General features: G+C 42.5%; 1 protein-coding gene across 1 annotated transcript; it reads left to right on the top strand.

The window, feature by feature from the left end:
• PITPNA (phosphatidylinositol transfer protein alpha) lies at window positions 1-24516 on the top strand. Its single transcript, XM_088530045.1, has 12 exons — window positions 1-130; window positions 5609-5639; window positions 11848-11993; window positions 12594-12685; window positions 16111-16118; window positions 16984-17058; window positions 17447-17530; window positions 18826-18903; window positions 19836-19946; window positions 21150-21272; window positions 21991-22060; window positions 23341-24516. Exons 1-11 carry the CDS (start codon window positions 111-113, stop codon window positions 22036-22038), a joined length of 816 nt encoding a protein of 271 aa, XP_088386171.1. The 5' UTR covers window positions 1-110; the 3' UTR covers window positions 22039-22060; window positions 23341-24516.
• The last annotated feature ends 1199 nt before the right edge of the window (window positions 24517-25715 follow it).

Here is a 25715-nt window from a genome sequence, read left to right on the forward strand (position 1 = left end):
GCCCCCCCCTGCCGGTGCCGGCGCGGTGCGGGAGCAGCGGAGCGGCCCGAGTCGCCTCTCACCTTCAGCAGCGGGGCCGGCCCGGGCGGGAGGCGCGCGGCGGCGCCGCCATGGTGCTCATCAAGGAATAGTGAGTGCGGACGGAGCCTCCTTCCCTCCCTCTTGCCCCTCGCCCGGCGCTGTCCGCCGTGTCCCGGTCACCCCCCGTCCTCCCCGCGGGCCTGGCGCGGAGCGGGGGGGACACCCGCGGGGGCGGCAGTGAAGGTCGCGGCGGCGGCAGCGCGGTCGGGGCGTCCCGCGGGCACCTCCGCTTGGGCGCCCCGGCCTCCCGCTTCCCCCCACCCCCGGGGGCGGCCTGCGGAGGTGCCCCCTCCGCCGCGGCGGTTCGGGTGCCCCCGGAGGGGCCGGGGCCGCCGAGGGCCTCGCCTGGGTCCGTGTGTCCAGGGCGGCCTCCCGGCCCGGGCACTGCTGCCTTTTCTTGTGCTGTTTTATCCTTCCATTATATATTGGTTTATATTGGTTTCCGCGGGGTTGGAGGTCTCGCCTCCCTCCAGTTGTAATGGGGCCTAATGACCAGCCTGTTTATACCCCCTATGTAATTTCTACCTAGGAAAAATCAAAGAGGAACAAATGTGACAGACCTAAAATAGCTCCACGGCCTTTTTTTTTTTTTTTTTTTTTTCCTGTGCGGAAACCTCACCTTTCAATTCTTCACTGTCCCGAGTCTCCTGTGGTTGCTGTGTCCCGCGAAGGGGAAGAGGAGGAAGAACCCAGGGGCAGGACAGCCTGTCCCAGCGGCCGTGCAGCCCCGTCCCGTCGCTGTGCGCGGTCTCGCCTTGGGCCCCTTCGCCCGCCCGGGCGTCCTGTGCTCTTTCGGACCAGCGCTTTGGCAGGAGGCTCCTGCTGCACGTTCCTACTGCTCGTGTTTCCTCCTTGTGTTCTTGAGCTTAACTTCAAGATGCAGCTTACATGTTATTTTATTAAGTTCCGTCCTTTTAAACTTATTTTGATTAGTGGAAGAGGTTTTATTTTTTGTGTGTTTGCTTGTTTTCCTTCTCCCTCTTCCTAGTGGAAGATAACTGTGATCTTGGTGATAGAGAAGCCTTTCAGATATTTCCTTCAAGCGCCTTTATTTAAGTGCCAGTGTCCTGCTGGCAATTCCTTTGCCAGACCTTGGGGCACAGTATGGACCTAAACTTCTGAACTCTGCTGAGGGTCACACTGAACCTTGTAGTTACCTTTCATCATGAATAACGTTTTTCCCCCCTCTCCCATCCTTGCTAGTTTTACCCAGCAGTGAGGGGGAAGATTTTAACAGCAGCAGCAGAGCTGTTCTTTGTAACATTGAGACGTCTTTACCTTCTGGACAGCCACGTTGTGTAGCAGGCGACACACAGGATAAACGCTCAGTTGTAGATGCACGAAAAGCTACTGAACTTGCTCTTCTATACCCGCTATTTTGTTGATCTATGGCTATAGTTGGTAGATGCGCGTTTTCTCTTATGGCAGCTGTTTTATTTCTGTTCCAGTGCAGCTATCTGTTTCATGAGCCTAGGTTTGGTTTCAGTCCTGCCTCGCACTGCAGTGAAGCTCATTGCCAGGGAGCTCCTCTACCAGAGCGTGTGTCGCGGAGCCGGGAGCTGCCCCAAGCCTGAAAAGGCAACGCTCCTTCACAGGAGGATGCTCTCCAAAAATCATTTTACTTGGTATTCTCACCACGGCAGCTTATCTACCTGGTCATTCACACTACCTGTTCTAGAAATAACATATAAAGAATGAACATGAAGACTAGTGGGCAAAAGTCAAGAATTATTATTATTTTAAAACTGACTTCCATTTCTATTTTCAGAAGCCCCTTGAACCTCTCATGCCTTATCATTAGCTGTGTTGTCCTCTTCCTTTTTTTTCCCTTCCCTTCTTTGTCTCTGTTAAAGGATGTGTGACTCTAAGGGCAATCACAGATGCAAAATCAGTCAAATAATTTACTTTTGTTTTCTTGTTATTGTACCGGGTCTTGTATAAATCTTCCCCAGTGTAGTATGCAGAAGTTACCCATTCCAGTGCTACTTGAGACTGTTCTTGACTAAATCTTGCCTTCCAGGAAGCAGTTGTTGAGACATTTAGAAACCACTTGTTTTGGCATGACTTTTGGAGCAAGACTATTCACTGTTACTGTTTCATTGGTTCTGGGTGCCTCAACAGCTTGCTGCCTGCCTCGTGTAAGTGGTAAAAATATAAATAAGCTGCATGTCATGTGAGGAGATTATTCTTTCTGTAACCTCTTGTTACATCCTCCCTAGTAAACCAAACAGGTATTATCTGTTCCATAGGTATTTCAGGAGACTTTGCCCTGTGTCAAATATTTCACTGACAGGCAAGGTGTATGATCTGCCTTTCCTCTGCAGCTTCTCTTACTGATGGTTATGCAGCAATAGCTTTTGTTTAATGCTTTCATTTGATGCCCTATCAGTCACAATTATCTTTCATTTCTACCTATCCTTGCCACAGATAACATGCAGTTTGTCTTTTTTTTTTTTTTTCCTCTCTCGTTGTTGGTTTTTTAAATGCTAGTTCAGATCTTGCCATGTCTCCCCTGTTTTGATTTAAACTGCAGTGGGAGACCTTGAGGGGAATCTGAGCACGGAGACTCACTTCCCTTTCCTGTGGAGTGACAATAATGACACTGGCCTTCTCTGCAGCTCTGCTTCCCTTTGCTGTCATTTGAGGCAGATCTTAATCTCAGAGACATCTTAAGTGTTCTGAAGTGTTTTGGGGCCTTTGATATAGCAGGTAACCACATCATATACTTTCTTACCATCTAATCATGTTCTGTCCCAAAGTTGGGAGTGTCTGTTCCAGTTACTAGTCCTGAGAGGCTTTTCCTTCCTACCCTCTTGAGTCGTTTTCTCTCCTCATTCCTTATCACTTGACTACCTATAAATTCTAGTCAACCGGCATGTTCTTTGTTTGCTAGACTAAATGGGTTGTAAACTATTTCACTTCTTTCTCTTTCTGTGAAAACACAAATGCACGAAAATATTTACATCTATTGCCTTCTACCTTCTAATCAGAATTAAGTCAACCCCTGTAAGCCAAGTTTTTTCAAATAAAATACTTCAATTCTAGTTGAATTTCTTCCCTGATACTTCGTCTTCCATCTTTATTTGTTATTCTGTCCCTCTTTGGTTCTTACTGCAGTTTTATCCCAGACCAGGTATCTATCCTGATGTCATATTTGATGGCCTAGTCTGTCTGTGGTAAACCAGTTCTCTGTTTTTGTTCTCCTCTACATAAGGAGTAACCCCGCTGAATTGGACCAAAGGTCCTTTCCCACCTTGCCATCTAGCAGATTTTTTAGGAAGCAATATTTGAATAGTGAATAGAATGATCTTCAGTGTATCTTTCCAGTGAGTGGTGTAGACTTCCATGAATTGATCAAATCCCTTTTTAAAATTACTTATGCTTCCTGTGATTGGCAAGGAATCCCATAACTTAATTATGCATGACATACAGGAGTACTCTCGACTTGTTTGTTATATGATGCCTAATGATTTTTATTATGTCCCAACAGTTGTTCTTTTTAAAGAAATAATCATTGTTCTTTTCCCCATTCATTCCTTCACACCATTCATGACTTTGTGAAGTGTTGCTGACCTGTCTTAACTCTTCAGTTGTCCTCTGTTCCAAGATGAGGAGCCTGGTCTATTTTCTTCTAAATGAAGAAGCTTTTTCTTACCTCCAATCATATCTGTTATCTTTTTCTAACTATTCCAAATCCTTTTTGAGATGGAGTGACCAGAACTATACAAGATATTCAGGACAGTGATGCATAGGAGATTATACAGAGGTGTGGCTATTATCTCATGTTTTTTGTTTATATTCTCTGCTCCACTTTCTGAAGTTGTCTTTATTTTTGAACTGCCACTGAACTGATGCTTTTCCATATGGACACCAAGATACCCGCTGGTGACAGCTAATGTGGGGCTCGTTACCCCACGTGTTTTTGGGAGACTGGGTGCCTGTCACACATTATTTTGCTTTACTGATACCAAATTTCATCTGCACTTCGCAGTATTTTTTTCTGCTTTATTTTGCAGCCAACATAAAGCTTTGCTGTCATAAATAATCTTGCATAATCTGTAAACTTTTGCCTCTCTCAGCTTGTCCTTGTGGTGTCCGCTGGTAACATTTTTCTTGTATAGGGGAAAAAAAAAGATCACTATTATTACTATTTTAACTGATTGTTAATCCTTAGTATAGATGACTTTCTTCTTATCCCATATCTTCATTTCTTTGAGACTTAACAGTGAAATTCTTCAAAGCTTAAATGGAGTGTATAAACCGACCATGCTTTTCTGTATTTGATCTGCCTCTGAGGTGTGAGATTTTTTTTTCGAGAGCCGCCTTGACTGTTCCCATGTATCACATTTATTCATGTGTCTAGCAGTTTGTTACACTCCCTTGCCCTAAAAGCTGTACTGACTTACCTGACCACGGTTTGAGTTTTTTTTTTTGTTTTTTTCCACCCGAATTTTGATGAGGCTGCTTGGGAATATTTCCGTAAAGCTTTGTACATCTTTAAAACACTTCTTACAAACCTCCTTTAATAGCAACAATTGTGTTCCATGCATTTAAAAATAGTCATTGTATTCACTGTGTGCTAGGGCTGAGTATGGTCTCTCACTTCACAGGATTGTGGAAGTTCTGAGTGTTTTTACTTTGGTTCTTCATGCCAGCCTAGGGAATGACTGCTGCTGAGCTATGAAACGCCTTTTCTCCCCTCAAAAAGTACAAACCCACTGAGCTCCTGGGGTCTTGCATCCACAGTAGCTCTATCCATTTCTTATCTCTGTCTTGCTTTAGTTCCCTGATTTAACATCAGCGGTGCTGAAACTGAGATAAAATACATATTTAGTTTGGAGAACATAAATAATAGTTTTAAAGGCCTTAACAAACCTGCATCTTTATTGCTTCTTAAATTTTTTGAAAGGACAAGAAGAAGGCTAAATCTCAGTATGACTTCTGGCAGTTTTTGCTCTAGTCAGTTGAATCTAAAAGGCAATAAGGAAACCACAATGTGAAACCAGTGACTCGTGTAGAAATGGCAGCTCCTCCTTTCTCAGTCAGCTGTGTGCAGCTCCTCTAAATAGGAGTTGCTTCCGACCGCATAGGACACATAAGTACATATTGCAATGGTGTGGCTATCACAGCTCACTGCAGAATTGCTCAAGTACATAGCAACGCTCTACAACAGCTTGTCAAGAAATGACATGAGATTATTGAGGAGAATATATTGAAAAAGAACTTGCAACTACCTTAATCCTACCTATTGTTCATAGCCTGGGAAGATGTTACCCATAAGGCTCTATGTCAAGATTATAGTTTAAGGTTGCAATTAAGCTATATCACACAGAGACTCTCTTTGAGGCCGTTATACAAATAGTTTGGGGCCTAAAAAGCAAGTGCTAGGGATGCTTGCACTAGAGGGAAAGGAGACTGAGGGGAAAGGAAAGCTGGGGAGCTGTTGCGGTGAGGAATGTGTCATCTAAGTTTTGCAACTGCAGGGGCTTTTGTTAACTTCCTGTTCTGTTTCTGCATTCTCTTTCAGTCGTGTTATCCTGCCTGTGTCTGTGGAGGAGGTAAGTCCTTTTCTCTTTCCTTCCTCCCTTTCAGACCGCAAATAAACTTACAATCAAAGCAATTTGTTTGAACAAAAACTGCAAAACACAGAAGAAGGATATAGCTGTCTTCAGAAACCCTGTGTGCTCTCACTCCGTCACTGTCGATTTGGCCAAATAATGTGATTTCTCTAAGCCTCAGGATACTGATATCCTTCTGTAAAGTGTTTTCAGATCTGTTGATGACAAATTTCAACTTGTCAGATTGTTCTAAAATGCAATTTCTTCCAGATTAATACTGTTGTTCTTTTTTTCTTCTCCTCTCCCCGCCTCATTTTTTTTTTGAAAATAAAGAGGAAGCTTTATTACAAATTTGAGTTTCCCTTAATCTGTTTTTTTTTTTTTTAATTCTTTTGTTACTGTTTGTCTAAGAGTTTAAAACAATTTCTTCTGATTGATGAGGCTGGTATATCAAAGCAAAGATTATATAGGTATATCCTAAAACTTTCTAAGACCCATCTTCTCCAGATCTTGAAAAAAGAAAACTTTCATGTTGTTTGGTGAAGGAGGTTGTGGAGATAGTGATTTTGATTGTTCAACTGGCCATGGAAGAGCTGTGCAGTATCTGTGTCTGATTCCTTGTGGCATTTTGCATTTTACCTTTAATTCCTCCCTCTTAACAGTCTTCCCTTCTGCACTGTGCATCCTTTGCAGAGAGTCTGACTGTGAAAATGCTTTTCTCATTGCCTCTGTTCATAGCGGGGAAAGTAGCTGAGAAATGGGAACGACTGAGTCGTAGCAGTGCTGGGGTAGTCTGCCTTTCCTGGATAGATTTTTGGTTGTCATAGAATCATAGAATGCTTAGGGTTGGAAGGGACCTCTCGAGGTCACCTAGTCCAACCCCTGCACACGCAGGGTCACCTAGAGCACGTGGCACAGGACTGCGTCCAAGCGGGTTTGGAAGATCTCCAGAGAAGGAGACTCCACAACCTCTCTGGGCAGGGTTGTGGTCCTTGACTGCAAGTCTTCAGTTTCAGAGCCCTGGTCAAGGGCTCGTTCTGGCTTTTTGAGGACAGCACTCTTCTTGTTCATTTTTCTTTCTCATAATATAGCAGCTGCTATATATACAATATAGGCAGTGGTGAGATGGCTCATGGTCCCTGTTTGAAGCGTGTCGTTTTGACAGTTTTGTACTCTTTTGAGAGGAGACCCTTTGGAAGTTGGTATGTGCCGCAGCCCTGGGGCTGGCGAGTGAAAGACAAGCAAAGCCTGAGCGTCGAGTTCCCTGTTCCTGTGGATCAGCCAGCTGTGACACTGCCACGTGCTGCCATCAGACCCGGGCCTTTGCTCAGCTGCTGATCTTAGGCCTCTGCAGTATTTTGGTGCAGGAATGAGAGCTGTTAATGCACAAAGGCTGTTGCTTGCTCTTTATCTGTAGCTTATACGCTTTCTACATAAAACTGTTTCAAGCAGTTTTAACCCAAGTGTGACTAACCTATTGGAGTAGGTGTGCTTAGATCTTTTATTACCTGTGTGAGGGAGAGACTGAAAAAGAAAGAACAGGGTAAGTCTTAGCAAGAAAGTAAAAGATGCCAACTTGCAAGTGGCAAGAGAAGTGTTTGCAAAAGCTAAACTATGTGTTAAGGAGCTCCAGAGCTCGGTAAGGGAAGACCTTAGCCCGAATAGCAGAAGCCCTTCTTCATAATGAGATACTTCAAGGTATCAAGCTGTGTTAAGGGAAAGTCATAGCATCAGTATACAGATTGTTTCTTTGAGGCGGTTAGACTGGATGGAGCCCAACCCAGGGGTTTTCTAAGTTCTCTGATACCAGGATTAACCTTCATCCAGTTAAAGCGAGTCTCTTGCTCTGCTCTTTTTGCTCCCGGGCTGGCTGTTCAGCACCAGGCATGTTTTGAGCCATGTGTGTAGGCTGCCTGTATAGAAAATTGAGGTTTCAGGCAATGCATAAATCTATCACTGTAGCAACTTCCTTGTTGGAGGATGCCCTGCAGCCATCTGTTTACGAAGGTGTATTTCTTTACCCTGGGTGCAGGGAGTCCAAAGAGTTGAGTAACCCACTGAAAAGCCTATAAAGTGAAAAGCAAATAAATATAACCAGAAGAGAAGAAAATACTAGAGAAAATGCTTTAGGAATGCACTTAGATATGGGAAGTATTGACCAAACTTAATTCCTCCTCAGACCTGCATATCACCAGAATGTCTCTGGAATTATGTCCCTTGTCAAGAGTAGTGGATTCTCATATGATCCATGGGCTACATTTCAGGATGCAGCTCCCTAAGCAGGAGGGGGTTTTGCCTTCACTTAGCTTTGCATAGGTGCTTATGTGATTTGGTGGCCTTAAGGATCCACTAAAGAGGAGGGGTTATTGGGGCTGAGCGGAAGGGCGACTGCTGCCTTGGGGTTGTGCACTGCTTCTTCCTCCTTCCTGTGTGCAGGAATGTTCACCCATCTCTGCATCACTTTGCCACTAGTCTGTGCTTGTCTGTGCTGCAAAACAGCTGTTAAAACTTGGTTATTTTCCTTGACTCCTTCATATACAAACTAAATAAGGATGTGGTGACTGGTAGTGGCTCTTGGCTGTGTAGTTCCTTATTAATCATCTGTGATATTGAAGGGGGGGAGGACACTTTTTATGTAAGGAAGTTTTGCTTGAAAGACCAGAGAGCTCCCGTCTTAAGCAAGCAATTTGTTGCCAAAAGTCTGTTGCCAATGTATAATGCATAGAATGAAATTAAATTGTATATTTGAAGCATTGTAATAGGGCTGAGGGAAATCTTCTGTGTCATTGTGTGATTCTGTGTTCAGTCCCTTCACCTCTAACAAACGGAGCTTTATCAGTAGTAAGAAATTCAAGAGGAAACAAATGATCAGGAAGATAGTGGGGAGATGTGACTTAATGTGTAAAGAGCAAAACAGCAAATAGCTTAGCCAAGTAACTGCTGAGATGAGAACAAACAGGAGGAGAAGCCTTAGTGATGACTAAAACTGGAAGACTGCGATGTAGGAGTGAGGCTGCAGCAGCCGCCTTCGGCAAAGCGTCTCTGCCAAAACGCGGTCCTGCTCGGGGCACGCCGCAAGCTGCCCTCCCGCACTGTCTGCTGCGTCCTTGCCCTGCAAAGAACAGCAGCAACAAACAACTCGGTGCATCTCAGGTCTACTAACCTTTCCTCTTGTAGTCTCCGACTGCGTCACGCTGCCCAGTGTCACCTCTGAGAGCAAGGACTTGAGCTGCTGTGTGGGTGTCTCACCAGCTGCCACTTAGAAATGCTGCTATGGATTAGAGCTGTGTGTACACAGGCTGTGCTGCCTCTTTGTTCCCCTCACATGGGAAGGAGCTTGCCAAACACAAAGGACTCTTATTAATTGTGTTCAAAGCTGTTTTCTGGAAAATAGCTGTTCTTGAGGAAGATGGCTGCACTGAAATGAGGCCTTCTGAATGAAATGTGGTGTTAGAAAGGTAGGCAGGCAGCTACATAAAAGATGTTGTGGCAGATCGAGAAGAGTAGCTGTCTGACAAAACAGAGGAACTTTTTGGGAGCTCTCAGGGCTGCAAGGATAGTCTGTCTGCTCTAGACTTCATGGAAGTGGCATCTCCTCCTCTCTTGACTTCCACAGGCAGGTGCTGTGGGATCTGTTCATTGGGACAGTTTTATTTGGGCTTTTTCCTCTTTTATCAACACGATTAAAGGATCAGAAATAACAGGGAAGATTAAACAGTGAAGATGCCAAACCTAAGGGCTTATCCTCTTAGTGTCTGAACTTTGACCCATGTATTTAAAAGGGAAAAGGAATGAATGAGAGGCTGTTCCTAAGAGGAATTAGTTTGCTCCTCCGAAGGTCTGTCCTGCAACTTGCTGTGCAGCCGTCAGTGCCATTCTGTCCTCCCCTCTAACGCCGTAGCTGCCAAACTCATGATGTGGGCCCTTCTCTATGAGGGCACGTGTGTGGCTTTTACTCTATTAAAATGATCAACTTCAAAGGTTTTGCAACTCCCGTGTTTTGCTCCTCTGGAGGGAGGTGAGTATTCCATTTTGCATGGGTCATCTGTAGTTAGTCACGAGGAAAGCAATATAGTGTGTGAAATGTCAGGAGGCAGAGAGTTATATTGCAGCCCCAAATCCAGGCTGAAACCCAATCTGCCGGTGACGGTGCAGGAACTGTCCAGCCATGGGAATGGTGTTTGGATAACCTGGCCCAGCACCTTTGGAGGGATCCCACTGAGCTGTTGCTGCTCGCTGAGAGCTCCTCAGGAAGCTGATTTTCCTGGGTGCTTTTCTTCAGGGATAGTCAAACAGGGAGTCAGACTTGTTAAATTTGGCTTTGTCGTAAACCTGTGACTGTACAGGTTGACCTGAGCACGTACAAGAGCACTGGTCTAAATCCCTCTGCTGTGCTGCTAGCTGTGCCCCAGAATGAGGGCAGCACGTCGAGCCCCGCACCTTTGGCATCACCTCTCTGCTCTCAAAGTCAAATGTCTGCTTGAGAACGTGGTCACAGATGGCATAAAACTCCATGGAACTTGGGTTGCGTTTTTATTTTGGATGCTCTGACAACAAAATTTAACCACTCTAGAAATCTTCCTTCATTGCTGGAGGTGTGCCAGCAGGCTGTTATATCTGGGTTACCAGCTCTGAGCAGTATTCTACTTTTCCAGTCTGGATTTCAGTGTAGGGAATGCTGAGTGCTCCCTAGACCTGATTTTATGCACAGGGCGATGCTGGTGCACAGGAAGAAGGCCTAAGCCATATTCCATTGCTTTGTAGTTTTGGTTTTGAGGGGGTTCTCTGATTTTATTTTACTTTTCATTTAGTCACTGTGGTTCTGATGGTTGACACTTTCTGGATGAGCTTAGCAGGTTTTCTAAACAGTCTTCCCATGTGTTGTCTGCAGATGCAGGGTGTTTTTTTTTTTTGTCATTTTCACTTCAGAAAACTCTTGTACTCGACCATGCTTTGAACACTTCCTCTTGACCTAGTGCTTTAGCTCCATCCTCAAACCTCTTCTGATTCTCTAACTTTACTTCGGAGAGGCTTGCATTAATTTTCTTCATTTGATCATGTTTCTGCCAAGCTCTTCATCCACTTTTTAGCTTCCAGAGGCAAGAGTGCATTGGTGTTTACATCTCCTGCAGAGGGGAAAGTTCTCTTGCCCGTATACTTGATTTTGCTCTGGTTTTAACTGTGAAAAATTTGAGAAAAGCTTCTTATGAAAGCAGTTAGATGGCATGAAATAATGTGGGTGACTCCTGGGGGTTAATCCTGTTAAATGAGTCTCTTCAAGAGACTGAAAAATGATCTTAAAGGTAAAAATTTTGCTGTCTGCAGAAATGCTGTGCTTTCCCTCTTAGTGGTTTACTGCTTGTGGCCAAGAGGAGGTATGTTACGGCAGTCTGCCCAAAGTCAAACAAAAATAGGTTAGTTGAATAAGCTTAGATTTGGACTATGAATAATTCTTTTCAGTCAGAGGGTAGGAAAAATAGTAGGGATAGGGGTGACAGAATGGGCTGGTTGGCCCTCTGGGAGGATTGTTTATTCGATTATTTCATTTCAGTAAAATTTAAGAACAGATATGGGGGAGTCATTTGGAGTCACGTAAAGATAATTGAAGCAAAAAGGGGCTGGGTTGGGAAGGACCTGAGAGAGCAGAGTTTAAACCAGATTCAGAAGGAAAATAGAAGTTCAGTGAGGAAAATAGCGTAAAATAACTGTTAATTTTGGCAAGAGAGGTTTAGGCATGTTAGTATACACATAAAGACTAAGACAGGTTTCTTGTGAAAATCCTTGGGATTCTTATGCGTAAAGTGCTGTATGCTTATTAATTTAGGACTGGCAGTGCTGAACAGCTGTGTGCCAAAAAGAGTGAATAACAATGATTTTTGCTCCTGCACAGCTGAGATCTCCTGGATTCTCTAAATGTCATCCCGACAGTCCCTTCATCTTTTTCTTACTTTCTTCTGAATTTGTCTTGGTTTTGAGTTTGAGATCCAAGGGTTAAAGATAGTTATGTTGTTGGCCCTGCTTTCCTCCTACCAGTCACGCTTTGCATGTCAAAATGAAATTAAATGAGCTGCTTATCTGGATGCACAGTGGATGTTATTTTCCCATCTTCTCCCCAGATAACAACTTTACCCTTGGCTTCTCTTGGTAAAATTACTATAACTTCTTCTAAATTACAGCTATCACAGTAATGTGTCTTTAACTTCTTTAGTATCAAGTGGGACAGCTGTATTCTGTGGCAGAAGCCAGTAAAAATGAAACTGGTGGAGGTGAAGGAGTGGAGGTCCTGGTGAATGAACCCTACGAAAGAGATGGCGAGCGGGGCCAGTACACACACAAGATCTACCACTTACAGAGGTGAGTGAAGCATCCCGCAGGCAGGCAGGGTTAAAAGGCAAGCAGAGCCACAGGAAGATGGAATAGGGGATTTTAGTGTAAATCACAGGTTGGGAAGAGCCTGGAAGACACGGAGGTAAGATAAGAACTTCAGCAGCTCGTGCATGGTGCAGCTTGGAGTGAGCATCGCTGCAGCACCCATCTGTCCTCCTCAGTGTGGCTGTTGCCCTGAGTAAATCTGTGTCTGAGCTCCTTTCAAAGCAAATATAATCCCATTATGCAGTATTTTGGTACTTGAATTTCCCTATAAAGCAAAATGCCTCCTAAATTTTAACCTGTGTTCACCTTGTGTGTTTCTTTTTTTTATGTTTCTGGTTATGTGAAGAAGGCTTAGTAGAGCCTGTTCACATTCAACAGTCTCTCTCTCTCTCTCTCTCTATATATATATATATATATATACTTTTATGGGGTGACTCCCCCAATACCAGCATCATGTATCTATCACTTAGGTCTACCTTTTAGGTGCTGGTGTGTCTTTCTCTGAGTGTTTAGGCTGTAGCCCTTGCTACACGTGGTTCTTACTGACACCTTTGTCTGTCTTTCTGTTCCCGAATTCTGCAGCAAAGTGCCAACATTTGTGAGAATGCTGGCCCCAGAGGGAGCTCTTAATATACATGAAAAAGCATGGAATGCCTATCCCTACTGCAGAACCGGTGAGTGTGCGGGGAAAGGCTGGGAGCTGCTGGCTTTTTGGCCCCGTTTAGGGGGGAAGTAGGAGGGGAGGAGGAAAGAAGTGAGCAAAAGAGAAGATGTTTCAGCTCTTATCCTGGATTTCTGTTCTCTAAGCCCTTCCAGTGGCTCAGGAAAAGCAAAATCCAGTGTTGTGGAGCGGGGATACTTGCCTCTTGGTGCAGTTTGAAGGGAGCAACAGTGTTAGGTGATTGATATTTCCTTTGTTGTGGGATCTAAAGTTAGTGAAACGTGAGCAGATAATGCTGTGGCTTCTGGGGCGGTGGGAAATGGTGGCTTGACGCAAATGCAGAATCTCAACCAACAAACGTGAAGTGAATCCACTTGTCATCTCTGGACTGGGGTTCTGAGGGCAGTGCAAAGGGACAAACTCATCTTCTGCTGCTGTGAGGAATAATTAATATCTCCTTATTCATCGAGATTATCAGCCACAATGTCTGACCACCACTGTGTTTGTGGTCTTTGTTGCTGTAGGAACTGCAGCTTTGACTTTGCCTCCAAATTTGCACCATATTTTTGGCTGCCTTTTATGCTGTTTGTATCTTTCAAAGATACATTTTTTTGCTATTTGGCAGAAGTACAATTTCTATGGGAACTATAAACTTAAGAATTCTAACTGTTCTTGAAAGTCAATGTGGAAAAAGAAAACAATTTTTCAACAAAATTTACTTAAGATAACATAACTTTAAATGGAGCGTTTTAAAATATGGATGTGCTTTGCAGTGAGGAATATTAATATTAAGTATGTGAAAAGTGCATGGGTTAATGGTAGTGGCATGGATATTTCAAATGCACAGAGTTCAAATACTGCCATCATCAAACAAAAAATAAGTTTTTAATGTGCCATTAATCACTCGAGATGCTGAAACCAGAACCTATTTACAACCTAGTTTTCTCAATTCTATGTAGTTTTATTTTTGAGTGTCAGTTGCCTATCTGCTAGCCAGTAATATCTAGTTTGTTTCCATGCTAGGGACACTGAACTGGTTTAGATGCAAACAATTCTCTTTCTAAATCCTTAAATTGTGGAAACGGATCTAAGTTGACTCCATCAGATTTGTTACACAGTGTCTAGCAATATCTTTGTCCTCCTTTTTCTTACTCTGCCGATGGCTGGAACAAAGGCATGGAGTCTCACTGCTAAAATTGCACTTGCCATACCAAAATTAAGTATAAACCTTTCTGGCACAATCTATAAAACCTTTGGATTTTGGTATGCTAGAAATGCTATAAAGAAAAAAAATCCTCAACTGTAATAAACCTAATACAAAATGAGATAGAAACTGTATTGTTGTGGGAGCTGGAGCAGAAGGCAGTTTTTATGCGGAGGCTGACAAATCTGCTTACAGAATCTGCCAGCCTGACACGAATCAAGAAGTGCTCAGAAATGTTGTTGAAACCTCCACTTGCTAGTACTGGGCAGGAGGGAAGGACTCATGTGTGGAATAGGTGCCTTGTTGGATTATCATTTTACACTGAGGCGAGTTCAGGTCTTTAGGTCAGAAGTGAAAAGACTGGGATAACCTCACGTGCGTTTTTCTCCGTAGCACAAAATACACAGTGGCTCCCAGCACCTGGCGTGGCTTCCAGGGCTCTTACAGGTGTTGAAACTTGGGAGCAGGGAATGCAGCAAGACCTAAATTTGGATCGACTGTGCTGGAGTTAGTGGCATCCTGCCAGTGTTTTCCGATATTTAGGTGGTGCTGGTGTGCTTTCTTGCACAACAGCTATTACACAGAGCCTTTTAAGTTCGGAGAAAAACTTTCTAGTTGTGCAGCACAGTGTTTTTTTAATACACAAGTCAGGGTGAACATCCTTACATTTACATATCTCCTCTGAAAAGCTCAAATATCACTTTAATATGCGTATTTTATACACCATTATCAAACAAGTACTGCAGATGTACTAGAATGTGAATTGTAAATTAGGTGGTTGTTTATATGCATTGATAACATGTACAGTAAAAATGAAGTGAGGCCTGCCTGATAGATAAAAACTATGGGCTGCTGCCGAGGAGAACAGCAGTCTTGGCTCTTTTCTTTTGCAGTCTGACCTGGATATTAATGTCATTTAAATGCTTCCAAAAAAGCAATTTATTGTGTGTTCCGCTCTTCTGGGTGTCAGCATGAGTTGCCTGTGGCCAAATGTCAAGAAATTGAGGAGTTAAAACTGTTGCTGAAATGTGTAGGAGTTACTGCTGTAACACCTCCAGGTTCAGGCCTCAATTTGTAACAAGCTGAGCATCTAACTTTTAATGGCCATTTCTAAAGAGATTAGCTTGTTTCCTTTGGAACTGAAGAATCTTTGCCATAGGAAGGTGAATGAACCTGTTTTAAGGCAGCTCTCATGGAGCCTAGTAATGGAAAGCACTTTATCATGGGAAGGCTCTAGTTTATAATTATTGCTGGCTTACCCAGTATTTCATATGGACTAGTAGGAAAGAAACTCCTCCTTGCAGAAAATAATGCAGTGTTCTTTGAGAGGAAATTAAATCTTTTAAAAAATGGCCCAGGCTCCGCTTGCTTGTGCTCTTTTTCTGCCACAAACTCATGTTGGTTGAAATAATCAGCCCTCTGTAAAAAGCAATCCTCAAACTGTGAGGGGCTTAGACTAGTCTAAGGCTCAGGCAATTGAAGCAGTTGGTTTTCTGTGATGGGTGTTAAGGGATGATTCTGTCGACAGGATGTTGGATGGGAAATTCACAAATTTTAACAATACATTTAAAACAAAATTGCTTCTTCATGGAGCCCTCCTGTTAAATTTTACAGTTAAATTTGGTGGTTTGTTCTAGCTCCACAGACATCCTTATTCTAAGATGAGACTGGAGTTGCTAACATACTCTGAAGGCTCAGGTAGAACCGATGGCGACTGTTATAGGATCTTTAGTTGATTTTCTGTGTTGAATAATTGAGCCCTACTACCCCGGGAGTTCAGTTACCATGAGCAGCAGAGGGTCTGGTTACTGCGTGCAGGCATGATGAGGTCTGCCCTGGCCTGAAATCCAGCATGTGTTTGCTGCAGAACTATGGAGAGGTTTCTTATCTGCAAGCTGAGAAAGGATTGGTAAAATGCTGCCAGCTGAACAAACTTATTCCATCTTCTCATCCAGCTGGCTGGAGTCCAGAGAGCAGAAGTGGCAGTACATAATTAATTGCTGCTCCTCTGGGTTTCTCCAATTCTGAGAATTTCCAGAGGAGAATGGGGCAAAGTTAGCTATTTTTAACAGAGTTCTAGAGTTTCTTTCTTCAGTAATATCAACAGCTCCCTGGGAAGCTGGAATTGTCCCCGTCTTGCTGACAGTGGGAGGAGGGTGATGGTTGTTATACCTTCTTTTTTTTCACTAAAGTACTGTATCTCTTTCTTTTCATGTGTCGATTTCTTGGACCAGTTATTACAGTAAGTATTGTTTTTACTGCTGACTGTGCAAGCATTTGCAATGTCTGAAATTGTAAATCATTGTAATTGTGAATCATTGTAAGATCAGCTAAACTCCCAGCCCCTTCTCACCTGCAGCACCTCCACAAACAGTTTGTAATGAGGAACAGAGATCTTTTACTGCAGGCTTTACGTGTGCTGGAATGTACCATTGCTCAGATAAACAGATTAAAAGAAAGTTCCTATCATTATGTCCCTCTGAGTAATCTGCCTTCTAAATTTGATATTTCCCTTTGCCATGCCAAGTGTTTCACTGGCTGTGTTTTTGTTTGTACTACCTTGAGGGAGGATAGAGTTACCTTTGGAAGTCTTTTTTTAACCACAGTAATAACTGGGTTATTGGACAGGGTTTTTTTTTTTGCTTACTTGGCAGAAGTGTGCTTGTCCCTTCCCTTCTCGCACAATAGCTATCAACGTATCAGTTTGATACTGTTTTTCATATGAAGAGTTGCATCCAAGCACTTATGCAGTGCTAGGTGAATATTCTCCTTGAAAAGCCAATTTTTGCATGTTTACCTTATGTTACCCCTTCTAAATTCTAAATAGTGGTAGACTTTCTTCTTTAGGCTCTTCTCTTCCCACATTTCACTAAGACAGTGGAGTTTTTCCCAGTGAACAACTCGTGATTTATTTGGTTTTGTGCACTTAGTGATCAGATAACTTTTCTAAAAGCAACCCCCATGTTTACAGATAAATCCGAAGCTCCCTCAAACCCCAATCAAGTTATAATGGTCAAATTTGAGTTGACTTTGCTGCTGCTTATCTAGCTAATAAGAAGACAAACTCTATTTCCAAAGAATAACCAGAAGCTTTATTTCGATGACAGAATGAGTATATGAAGGATGATTTCCTGATCAAAATTGAAACCTGGCATAAATCAGATCTTGGAACACAAGAGAATGTAAGTACTTCTGTCACGTACTTTATCTATCTCTTTAATGCCACAGAACTGCTTTCCTTGCTAGTTTAGGGAACTGCTGCACAAAACTCTCTTTATTCTCAGTGTTCCAGGATTCAAAATGCTTATTTCCCTAGCAAGGCAGAAACTCTGCCTAGTAAAATTCCTTTCATTGCTTCCTCATATATGCTGAATAAAACTGTCCCCCAAATGCCTGTGCTGCTTGAGCACCTTTGTTTACTTAGAAGATCCCGGGTTGTGCTTTATTATGGTATGTCTGCTCTGTCCCTAGAAGGGGAATAGTGGGTGTCTGCATCTCCATCTGTTTTTTACTGTCACAGGAATGCTCTGTAGCTGAATCATTTACATTTGTCTTGTGTTTTCCCTGTAGGTTCATAAACTGGAGCCAGATGTATGGAAGAATGTAGAAGCTATTTACATAGACATTGCTGATCGGAGTCAAGTACTTCCCAAGGTATGGTAGGTAGGAAAGAACTCCCTGGGATGGGAAGCCTTTTGTTAAAAAAGGGTAATACACAAATGCATTTGGGGGGATGGTCACAAATAAGAGGATATTGAGGAATGCCTTTCTCCAACCTTCCTTGCTCCTTAACATGGTTGAAGCTAGGTGGAGGAAAAGCTGTTCTAAGAGCCTATATCAAGATTGTAAAATGTAAATAGATGTAAAATGTAAATGTAAAATGTTGCTTAGCTTTAGAGTGCATGTAGGCAATGTATGCATAGTTGGATAGCAGTGCACTGCCCTTTCCTTACAGAATTTTAAACAGCATCTCTTTTGAAGCAGACCTGTGGTTGCATCTTGTATCTCGTAGCTAATCTTTTCTAAGAAGCACTGCAGTTACTGTAGGAAACTAAGGGGTATTCCTATATGGAAAAATTAAAACCCTTCTTGGAAGTAATGTGTTTGATTTCCACCACTTGGTATTTCTGGTACAGTTTGAACTTGACTAATTTACGTATTCTCAATCAGAGTCTTGCCATTTAAACAAAAGTAGTGCTTATTTTGGCTTTTCTTTCCAATAAAGAGGGATTTGCAGAATGCAAGTAGCATCTCATTCTGACAAGCTAGACAGGTAGTAAGATATGTCTGCAAATACAGACTATTCTGAACTAAATGCTCTGAGAGAGCTAGCTAAGGTCGCCTGGAGATGCTTCTGACAGTAACTTGATGATGATTTGAGTCCATTTTCATTTTAATTGAAGTGGGGCTCGGACTAGACTGCATGCCCTGGTCTTAATCTAACCTGGAAGAGGAGGACGCTACAAATTGTATTGGCTGTTCAGTAGAGGCCCGTAACTAATGTCTCTCTTTTTGGTGATATTGTGAGTTTGACTCTACTTGCACTATGCAGTATGTAAGCATCATATTGATATAGGAAAATTACCTGATGCCGCTGCCCTGGACAGCACAGGTATTTTCTGCAGCAGCTGTTTTAGCCCCTGAAGGATATGTGGAAAAATTAAGTATCCTGGGAGTTTACAGATCTGATAGTGTTGTCCTGAAGCATGCCGTACAAAAGTTGCATCATTTTGATGCCACTTCCCCACATAGATCTAGGATGGACCACAGGAGGGTGAAATATATATTTGAACAGAGCCTGAGCTAATGGTGAAGTCTGAGCGAAAACAGCAGCTCTTCAGAAGTGAGTTAGAGATTTCTGCTCACCAAGAAAATATCTCCTGTGTGACAGTGGGCAGCTGGGTAACACTAGGATAACCTGTGTTTTGTCTTGTGCATCCATCCAACAGGATTACAAGGCAGAAGAAGATCCAGCAAAATTTAAATCTGTGAAGACTGGACGTGGACCTCTGGGTCCCAACTGGAAGGTGTGAATTCCATGAGTTCAGTAACGCTACCTGTTTGCATGCCTGAAGTATGGCTGAATTGCTGGGGACCATAGACAGAGATGCGTGCAAGACATTGAATCTGCTTCTGTGGCAGGAAACACAGAACTCAACAGCTGATCTGTTCTCTTATTAAAGAACCTGGAAGTTTGATACGAGCAGGAGGAGTTCAGAGGAATTTCTAGAACTGTCTGGTGTTCGACCCAAGAGCTCACCAAGGGAACTCAAGGATGAGATAGCTGAGTTATGAGCAGCAGTGCTTAACCTTTCACTTAAACCTTTGGTATATGAAGAGTCTAGATGGTGAATATGTCACCCTTCTCTAAATGGGACTCTGGGTGGGATCTGTGGAGCTACAGGTATTCAACTGATTTCTAGCAGGCAAGGCTAGTTGGAACTGTAATAAGGGATGAAAGTAGTGTACATCTGCGTGGGTGAATCTGGTTTCTGTGAAAGGATGTGGGGAATCCTGCCTTTCAAACCTCGTGGAGCTCCTCAAAGTCTTGATCACTGTATGGATGACCCAGCTGATAAAATCTACATGGATTTGTAAATTTATCTTTGTTTAGGGTCTTTGTCAAAAGACTTTTAAGGAAGTTAAGTAGCCATGGCATAAGGGTGAAGATGGATTTAATGGAGGAAAAATGAAGAACAAAAGATAGGAAGAAAGGGTCCATTTTCAAAACGCGGGGAAGGCCACCAGCGACCGCAAGGTGTTTCCAGAAAATCTATAGGTTTGATGCAAAAGAGGGTGAGCAAAAAGGTGCCAAAACTTGCTGACAAATATTAAAGGTGTAAGGATGAATGATGATTGTGAGGCACTGTAGAAAGGCATCATGATACTGACAGAAGGAGCCACTTTCCTGGAAAAGTTTGACCTGAGTCCTGATGTAAATATCTTTATATCTTTGCAGAAGGAGCTGGGGAAGCAGACGGATTGTCCATACATGTGTGCTTATAAACTGGTAACAGTCAAATTCAAGTGGTGGGGTCTGCAAAACAAAGTTGAGAACTTTATACAGAAGGTAAGTGAGCTCTTTGGGCAAAGATGAGGAACTAAGGCATGTTTCATCTCCCATCTCCTATATTCATGTTTTCCTTTTCCAGTCATCTGCTGGAGAAAAAAAAAAAAAGGGGGGGGGGGCAGAGGGAAAGAGAAGAAAAAAAATCATATTAAAGTGAATAATTGGTATCCTGGAAAGGTGTTTTTTTGTGAGGGGAGGAGTGTTTCTTTCTCTGAATGAGTTGATGAACTACAGCAGAATACTAGACTCAGGATTCAGAGTATTCAGTTGATACTGATAAACTACAGGACTGCTTCTGCAAAAACCTGGGTTTGGTGATGTCATTCTTAAAAGGGAACTGCAAGGAGGAATGATCATGCTGCCAGGTTTCAAGTGTCTATAACAAAAGCCCTGAACAAAGCAGTGTCTTCGAGCCTTTTCTGTTTCGCTGCACATTCGCTTCAAAGTAATCAAGTGTCTTTTCACGAGACCAACTTATCAGATGCAAAATCATAACTGTAGAACTGAAGTGCCCTTCCCCAATGAAAACCTGCCAAGACCAATTGCATACCTTTATCTAATAATGATCTTGCCTAGCTTATCTCTGATAAAACGGAAATAAATTGCCTGTAACTTGGAATAGCTTATGCACGTTAGTTACTTCCACTGAAAGATTTTCAGCTCTGGAAACAAGTTTAGACTTGTTTGAAATCACTGCAAAAGAGAAAAGCAAGGTAAGTGCATTTCAGTCCTTTACATTTGCTGGCCTCTACTATTTAGCAAGGCAAGGGCTATTTGAAAACAATTTTTATTTTGATTCTGCTTTTCTGTGCTGCTTCAGTCTTAGCATCATTCTTTAAGTAAACCAAGCCTTGAATGCTATATTCAATCAGAACAATATTGTTGAGTCAAAGGAGATGTCTAAAGCATTCAGTAATTTGTTGTTCAACGTGCAGGCTGCTGTCTAGGCTTGGAAAAAAAAAAAGTTTCTTTAGAGATTCAAGGCTCTAGATGTTCTCCTAAAAGAGTAAGTGAGCTGAAACTGAGCTAGTTTCAGTTCCAGTTCTAGCACATCTGTAGAAAGGTATGTCAGGGAGCTCGTTGATACTGTTCTCTGAGAATTGTTATGGTCTAGTTGGATCCATATTAATTGCTTTGGCATCGTTTTTACATGAAAGATTATTTTTACATCATTTTACATCATGTTTCCTCTCTCTTTTTCAGCAAGAAAAGCGTCTCTTCACAAACTTCCATCGGCAGCTCTTTTGCTGGCTTGATAAGTGGGTTGATCTGACTATGGAGGACATCCGTAGGATGGAGGAGGAGACCAAGAGACAGCTGGATGAGGTCAGTGGAAAAGCAGGGCAGGTGTGGGTTGTGAAAGAAAATGTTTCCGACCAGTACGTTCAAGAGAGGAAAGATTGCTCCATTGTCCCAGCATATTGTATATTGTCCTCTTGCTATTTAGGTCATTCTGCGTGTGGTTTGAATGATTGCTCTGACTTAGTTGCTCTGGTATCTCCTTCTAATCATTATGGGCTTCTCCTTGCATTCATTTTTGAGTCAATAAATATATTGACGCATAGGTAATACAGAGTACGAGTGTCAATGGTTCTTTTGTCACTTAATCTTCTCTTACCCAAAGCTGGCTGGCTGGTCATTGGAAATTTCCAAAAACTGGTTTGCTAAAACCATTCTTTAGCTCTATGAGAAACTTGATTTTGCTGTTAAGGAGATAATAGTTCTGTGATTTGGGTGTATTTTGCACCCACCCTCACCTGGTGTTTCAAGGTACTGGATTCGTTTCATGTTTCACATTCATGTTTCATGTTTTATTAGTTTCATTAGTTTCACATTCTGCTCTTTGGCTAATGGTTACAGATTGTCAGAAGACCTGAGCTTAACCAAAAGTGGTGTCTAGATATGCAGGTTCACAGGAACTGTTTTGCAATACCGAGATATAGACAAGAACTTACATAAAGAAGATTGTTTAATGTGTTCAACACCAACAGAGTTTGAAATAACGTCACGTGAGAATCAATATTTGACGTGTTTCCTCTTTCAGATGAGAGAAAAAGATCCAGTGAAAGGAATGACGGCTGCAGATGACTAAAGTGACTTCTTCCTTGTACACTGTAGGTACTGAGAGTTTGACAAAACTCATTGCTCTCTTTAAGACAAATACATTTTGGACAAATGATCCCATTTGTAGTTTCTGGCAATCAAACTGTAGTATTAATTGATAATAAACCTGTTTTACCGGTAAGTCAGTGAGTGAATTTACTGTCTTGTTTCAGAATTATTCTAAAGCAATATTTGAGCTGCAAGTTGAAGTAAAATGTGCTAGAACGTTTTGTGCACTTCACTACTATTTTTATTTCATTATAATGCATGTGCCCATTTCCGAGACTTGCAAAAAAACCTTTCGTCAGTCTATGAGGAATTAGTTGGACCTGCAGATACTACCATTTGAATGTATTTCTGGAATATCATTTGTTAACAGTATTTATTAATGGATCAAAACCTGCATCAGTGCTTCCCCATCAGAGGGAAATAAGGACAAGAGGAGAGTTTTAAAGCTTTTAGCTAACTTCATGTATTTCATTATGAATGTGCTAGCCTGGGGGATGAGGGACTGTCATATTGGAGAGCATATATGAATTTGCCCTTGCTGGCTAACCCCCTAAGCTCTGTTCCAGACAGCACACTTGATGGTGACATAAGCAGTGCTGAGAATGTTAAACCATTTTCTGTTAAATCATATAATCAGGTTTGATTTGGACTTTGGGAGGGGGTGGGCAGGATTTGGGTGTGGATTTTTGTTGTTGTTGTTCTTTTTAAATGTGATACTGGGGAAGTGAGTAGGAGCAAGAAAGAAAAGATTGTCCATGTTATGCAGAGATGAGAATTCCAAATCCAAAACATTTCCAGGGCAGTAAATCACAGTCCTGGCTGCCCTTGGAATGAATGGGGCCCAATCCCAGTTTTATCAGGGACTGACTGTTTGCCCCTACATGTGCTCTATCAATTAGTGGTTATGTGGTGGTAAGAGAGGAACATGGAGGGGGAGTCTTACCACCTTCCAAAATCAGCTAAATACACTTTAATCTTTTAACAAAATGTGAGCTATTAAGTTTCCTCTTCATTTACTCTAGTTTTTAGAGAGTGACTTGATGGTCTTCTCATAATTCTACTGTGGCCTCTGGGTTGCTAGGGCTATTTAAGTTGCAATTCATGTTTGTCAGTCTTAGTCTGTGTTGGAAATTCTGCTTTGGATTAGGGCTGAAACGTGGTGTGTAGCCACTGCACTGGAGGCACTGTGTCTAAGCATTTGCTTTATGAGGGCTCAATCTGACACTTCTGCCACGCTTCCAAAGTGGTTCTGAAATGTTTTCCTGTTGTCTCTCTATTTTAGTTTGCAAGACAGTCATCAGGAAGGCCTGGGGAATCCACACTCTTGACTGATGGACCATCTCTGGATCAAGCCTTTCTATATCCAATCGGCAGGCGATTTTAAATCTCCCTTAGCTAATTCTAGATGCCCTTTAATATTGTGAGCAAATAGACTGTCTGGTACTAAGCACTCCAATGTTAGCACGTATATGAAGGAGGTAGCTCCTTGGAAACGTGTGACTTAGAGATCGCTGTATTTACAACTTCTCCCTCCCTTTTTTTTTTTTTTCATTGTGTTCAGACCAACTTCCATGTGGCCCTGTTTGATTTCCAAGTGTCATTTTTAGCTAAACTAGTCTTGTGATGTGGTGACTTAGATTTTTTTTTTTCTTTCAACTGGGATAAACTGCCACCTTTGTTTCTGCCCAGCCCTTCACCATTCTTTGAAAGTCTATTTGGAGAGGGAAACGGTCAATATTTTAGAGGGCAAAACTGTTCCGCAAAATTCTCTGCTCTGACCTTGCTCCCAAGGTAACAAATTTAACAGTATAACCTGAATGCGTAATCAGGAGTAGCCAGATACAGTTCTTGGTCTGCAGTGAATACGTGCTGATATGTGGCTTCTGCATGGCAATATTTCAACTCCCCTGTGCTAAGACAGAGTAAACACTGAGCAGAAGCCGTTTTCGGCATCCCTGTGCTAGGTCCTTCCGCACATAACTGTGGAGTTTCAGTTCAGTGATCCCTTTGTGGTCCCTTTGGCCTGTGTCGCCCTGTTGTCCTTTAGCTTCGTGTGTCACTTGTAGAAAATCATTGTAAAAACTCACTTGACAAATGCTGCAACTTCCTGGTTCCTTCTTTAGCAAGACTTAGCATAGCACACCAAGGTAAAAATATTTTGATTAATAATAATGTGATTCTTCCAGACAAATTAGAACGTAGCAAAGCTAGTGTTTAAATAAGGTCTTGGTATCTGATCACATTCAGGTGCCTGGGTCGGTAGTTCTGCTCAGCAATAATATTCTTCCCATTGCCAGACTGACTTGAAACGTGCTGTTCCCTTCTATAGAACAGTAACTTACAAAAACCTGCAGTTGTTTTGTAGGATACCTGTCGGTTCTTCTAAGTTGCAACAGATGCTGTTGAACAATGAAGACAGCTCTGGGTATTTAATGAACTCTAACTCTTTCTGTAACTATCCTTATGTTGCATCAGCTTTAGACAATCAAATAAGCAGAACAGAATAAAAAAAAAAAGTGCTTTTTTTAAAATACGTATGAGACCCCCCCCCCCCAACTGCTCTGCTTTCAGGCCCAATGTTTGACACCCCCCACAACAGGCATCGCTTTATTTTCCACTTCTGTATTTGGTGGCACTGATGGGAAATACTGAATGCCAAACAGACACATGGGTGTATCTGCACTTTCAAGGAGTCTTTTGGGCACTTATTAATGCATCTGACTCCTTCAGCCCTTTCCTGCAAGCAGGAAACCCCGAAATGGCCCTGGGCCATGCTGAAAAGTATGTGCTTGGGTCTGAACTGTTTCCAGTGTGAGGAAAGATGATCCAAGGTCTGGAGGGAGAGGATGGTTTTTGGTTACTGGGGAGGGGGCAGTTTATCCCTTTTTTTTTTTTTTTTTTTCGTTTGTTATTTTGCCTTACTCATGTCTAAGTGCAATAAGCTCTGAATTGTACCAGTAACTCTGGCAGGCTCTTCTCAGTGACCTCAGGCGGTTTTGCGGGGTGGGAGGGATGAGGGGTTTTTAGCAAACTCACCAGGCAGAGGTAAAACAAACTTACTGGGTGAAGATACTAAATCTTAATCCGCAAGGCTATTTGGGACCAGGATGTTGTTTCATGGCATCTTCTGTAGGTGTTCAACAAGTATTTTAGGAGTGTAGGCCCCACTTAATAGTTCTTTCAGTCTGAAATATTTTTAACTGAAAATTTATGCACTGACTTCTGTTTGTGTTTGTTGGTTACGTTTTGAGGGATTCTTACACTTGAGGACAACTCCAGAATACACGGCACGTTTGTTCTTTAAATTTCTGTTATCCAAGAGGCTTTCTAGCCGATGACACTAATCGCTGTGGAAGCAGATTGTAGCATTCCACCGTGCAATCCTTTGCTGATCCTCTGTTTTCAGAGTAAGAGCTTTTACATAAAGCTTTCCTGATTAGTGGAAAAAACAGGAGGGGGGAGAAAAAAAAAAAAAAAAAAAGGCAGGAACTCCATCCTGAACTTGTGTTTTTCCCCTCTTCGCTTGCTCTGCTCCCGATTCGATCCAAAGTGAAAGCATCCCTCAGCCTTGGGATAGCCGCGACCCGTACCGGCCCTCGGGTTGCGACGCTCGGATCCCGTAGCGAAGACGGCGCGGCGCCCGCCGCGCGGCCCCCA

Source organism: Tinamus guttatus, unplaced genomic scaffold, assembly GCF_059628265.1.
Source record: "Tinamus guttatus ecotype Peru unplaced genomic scaffold, ASM5962826v1 Tinamus_guttatus_pri_ptg000356l, whole genome shotgun sequence".
Lineage (NCBI taxonomy): Eukaryota > Metazoa > Chordata > Aves > Tinamiformes > Tinamidae > Tinamus > Tinamus guttatus.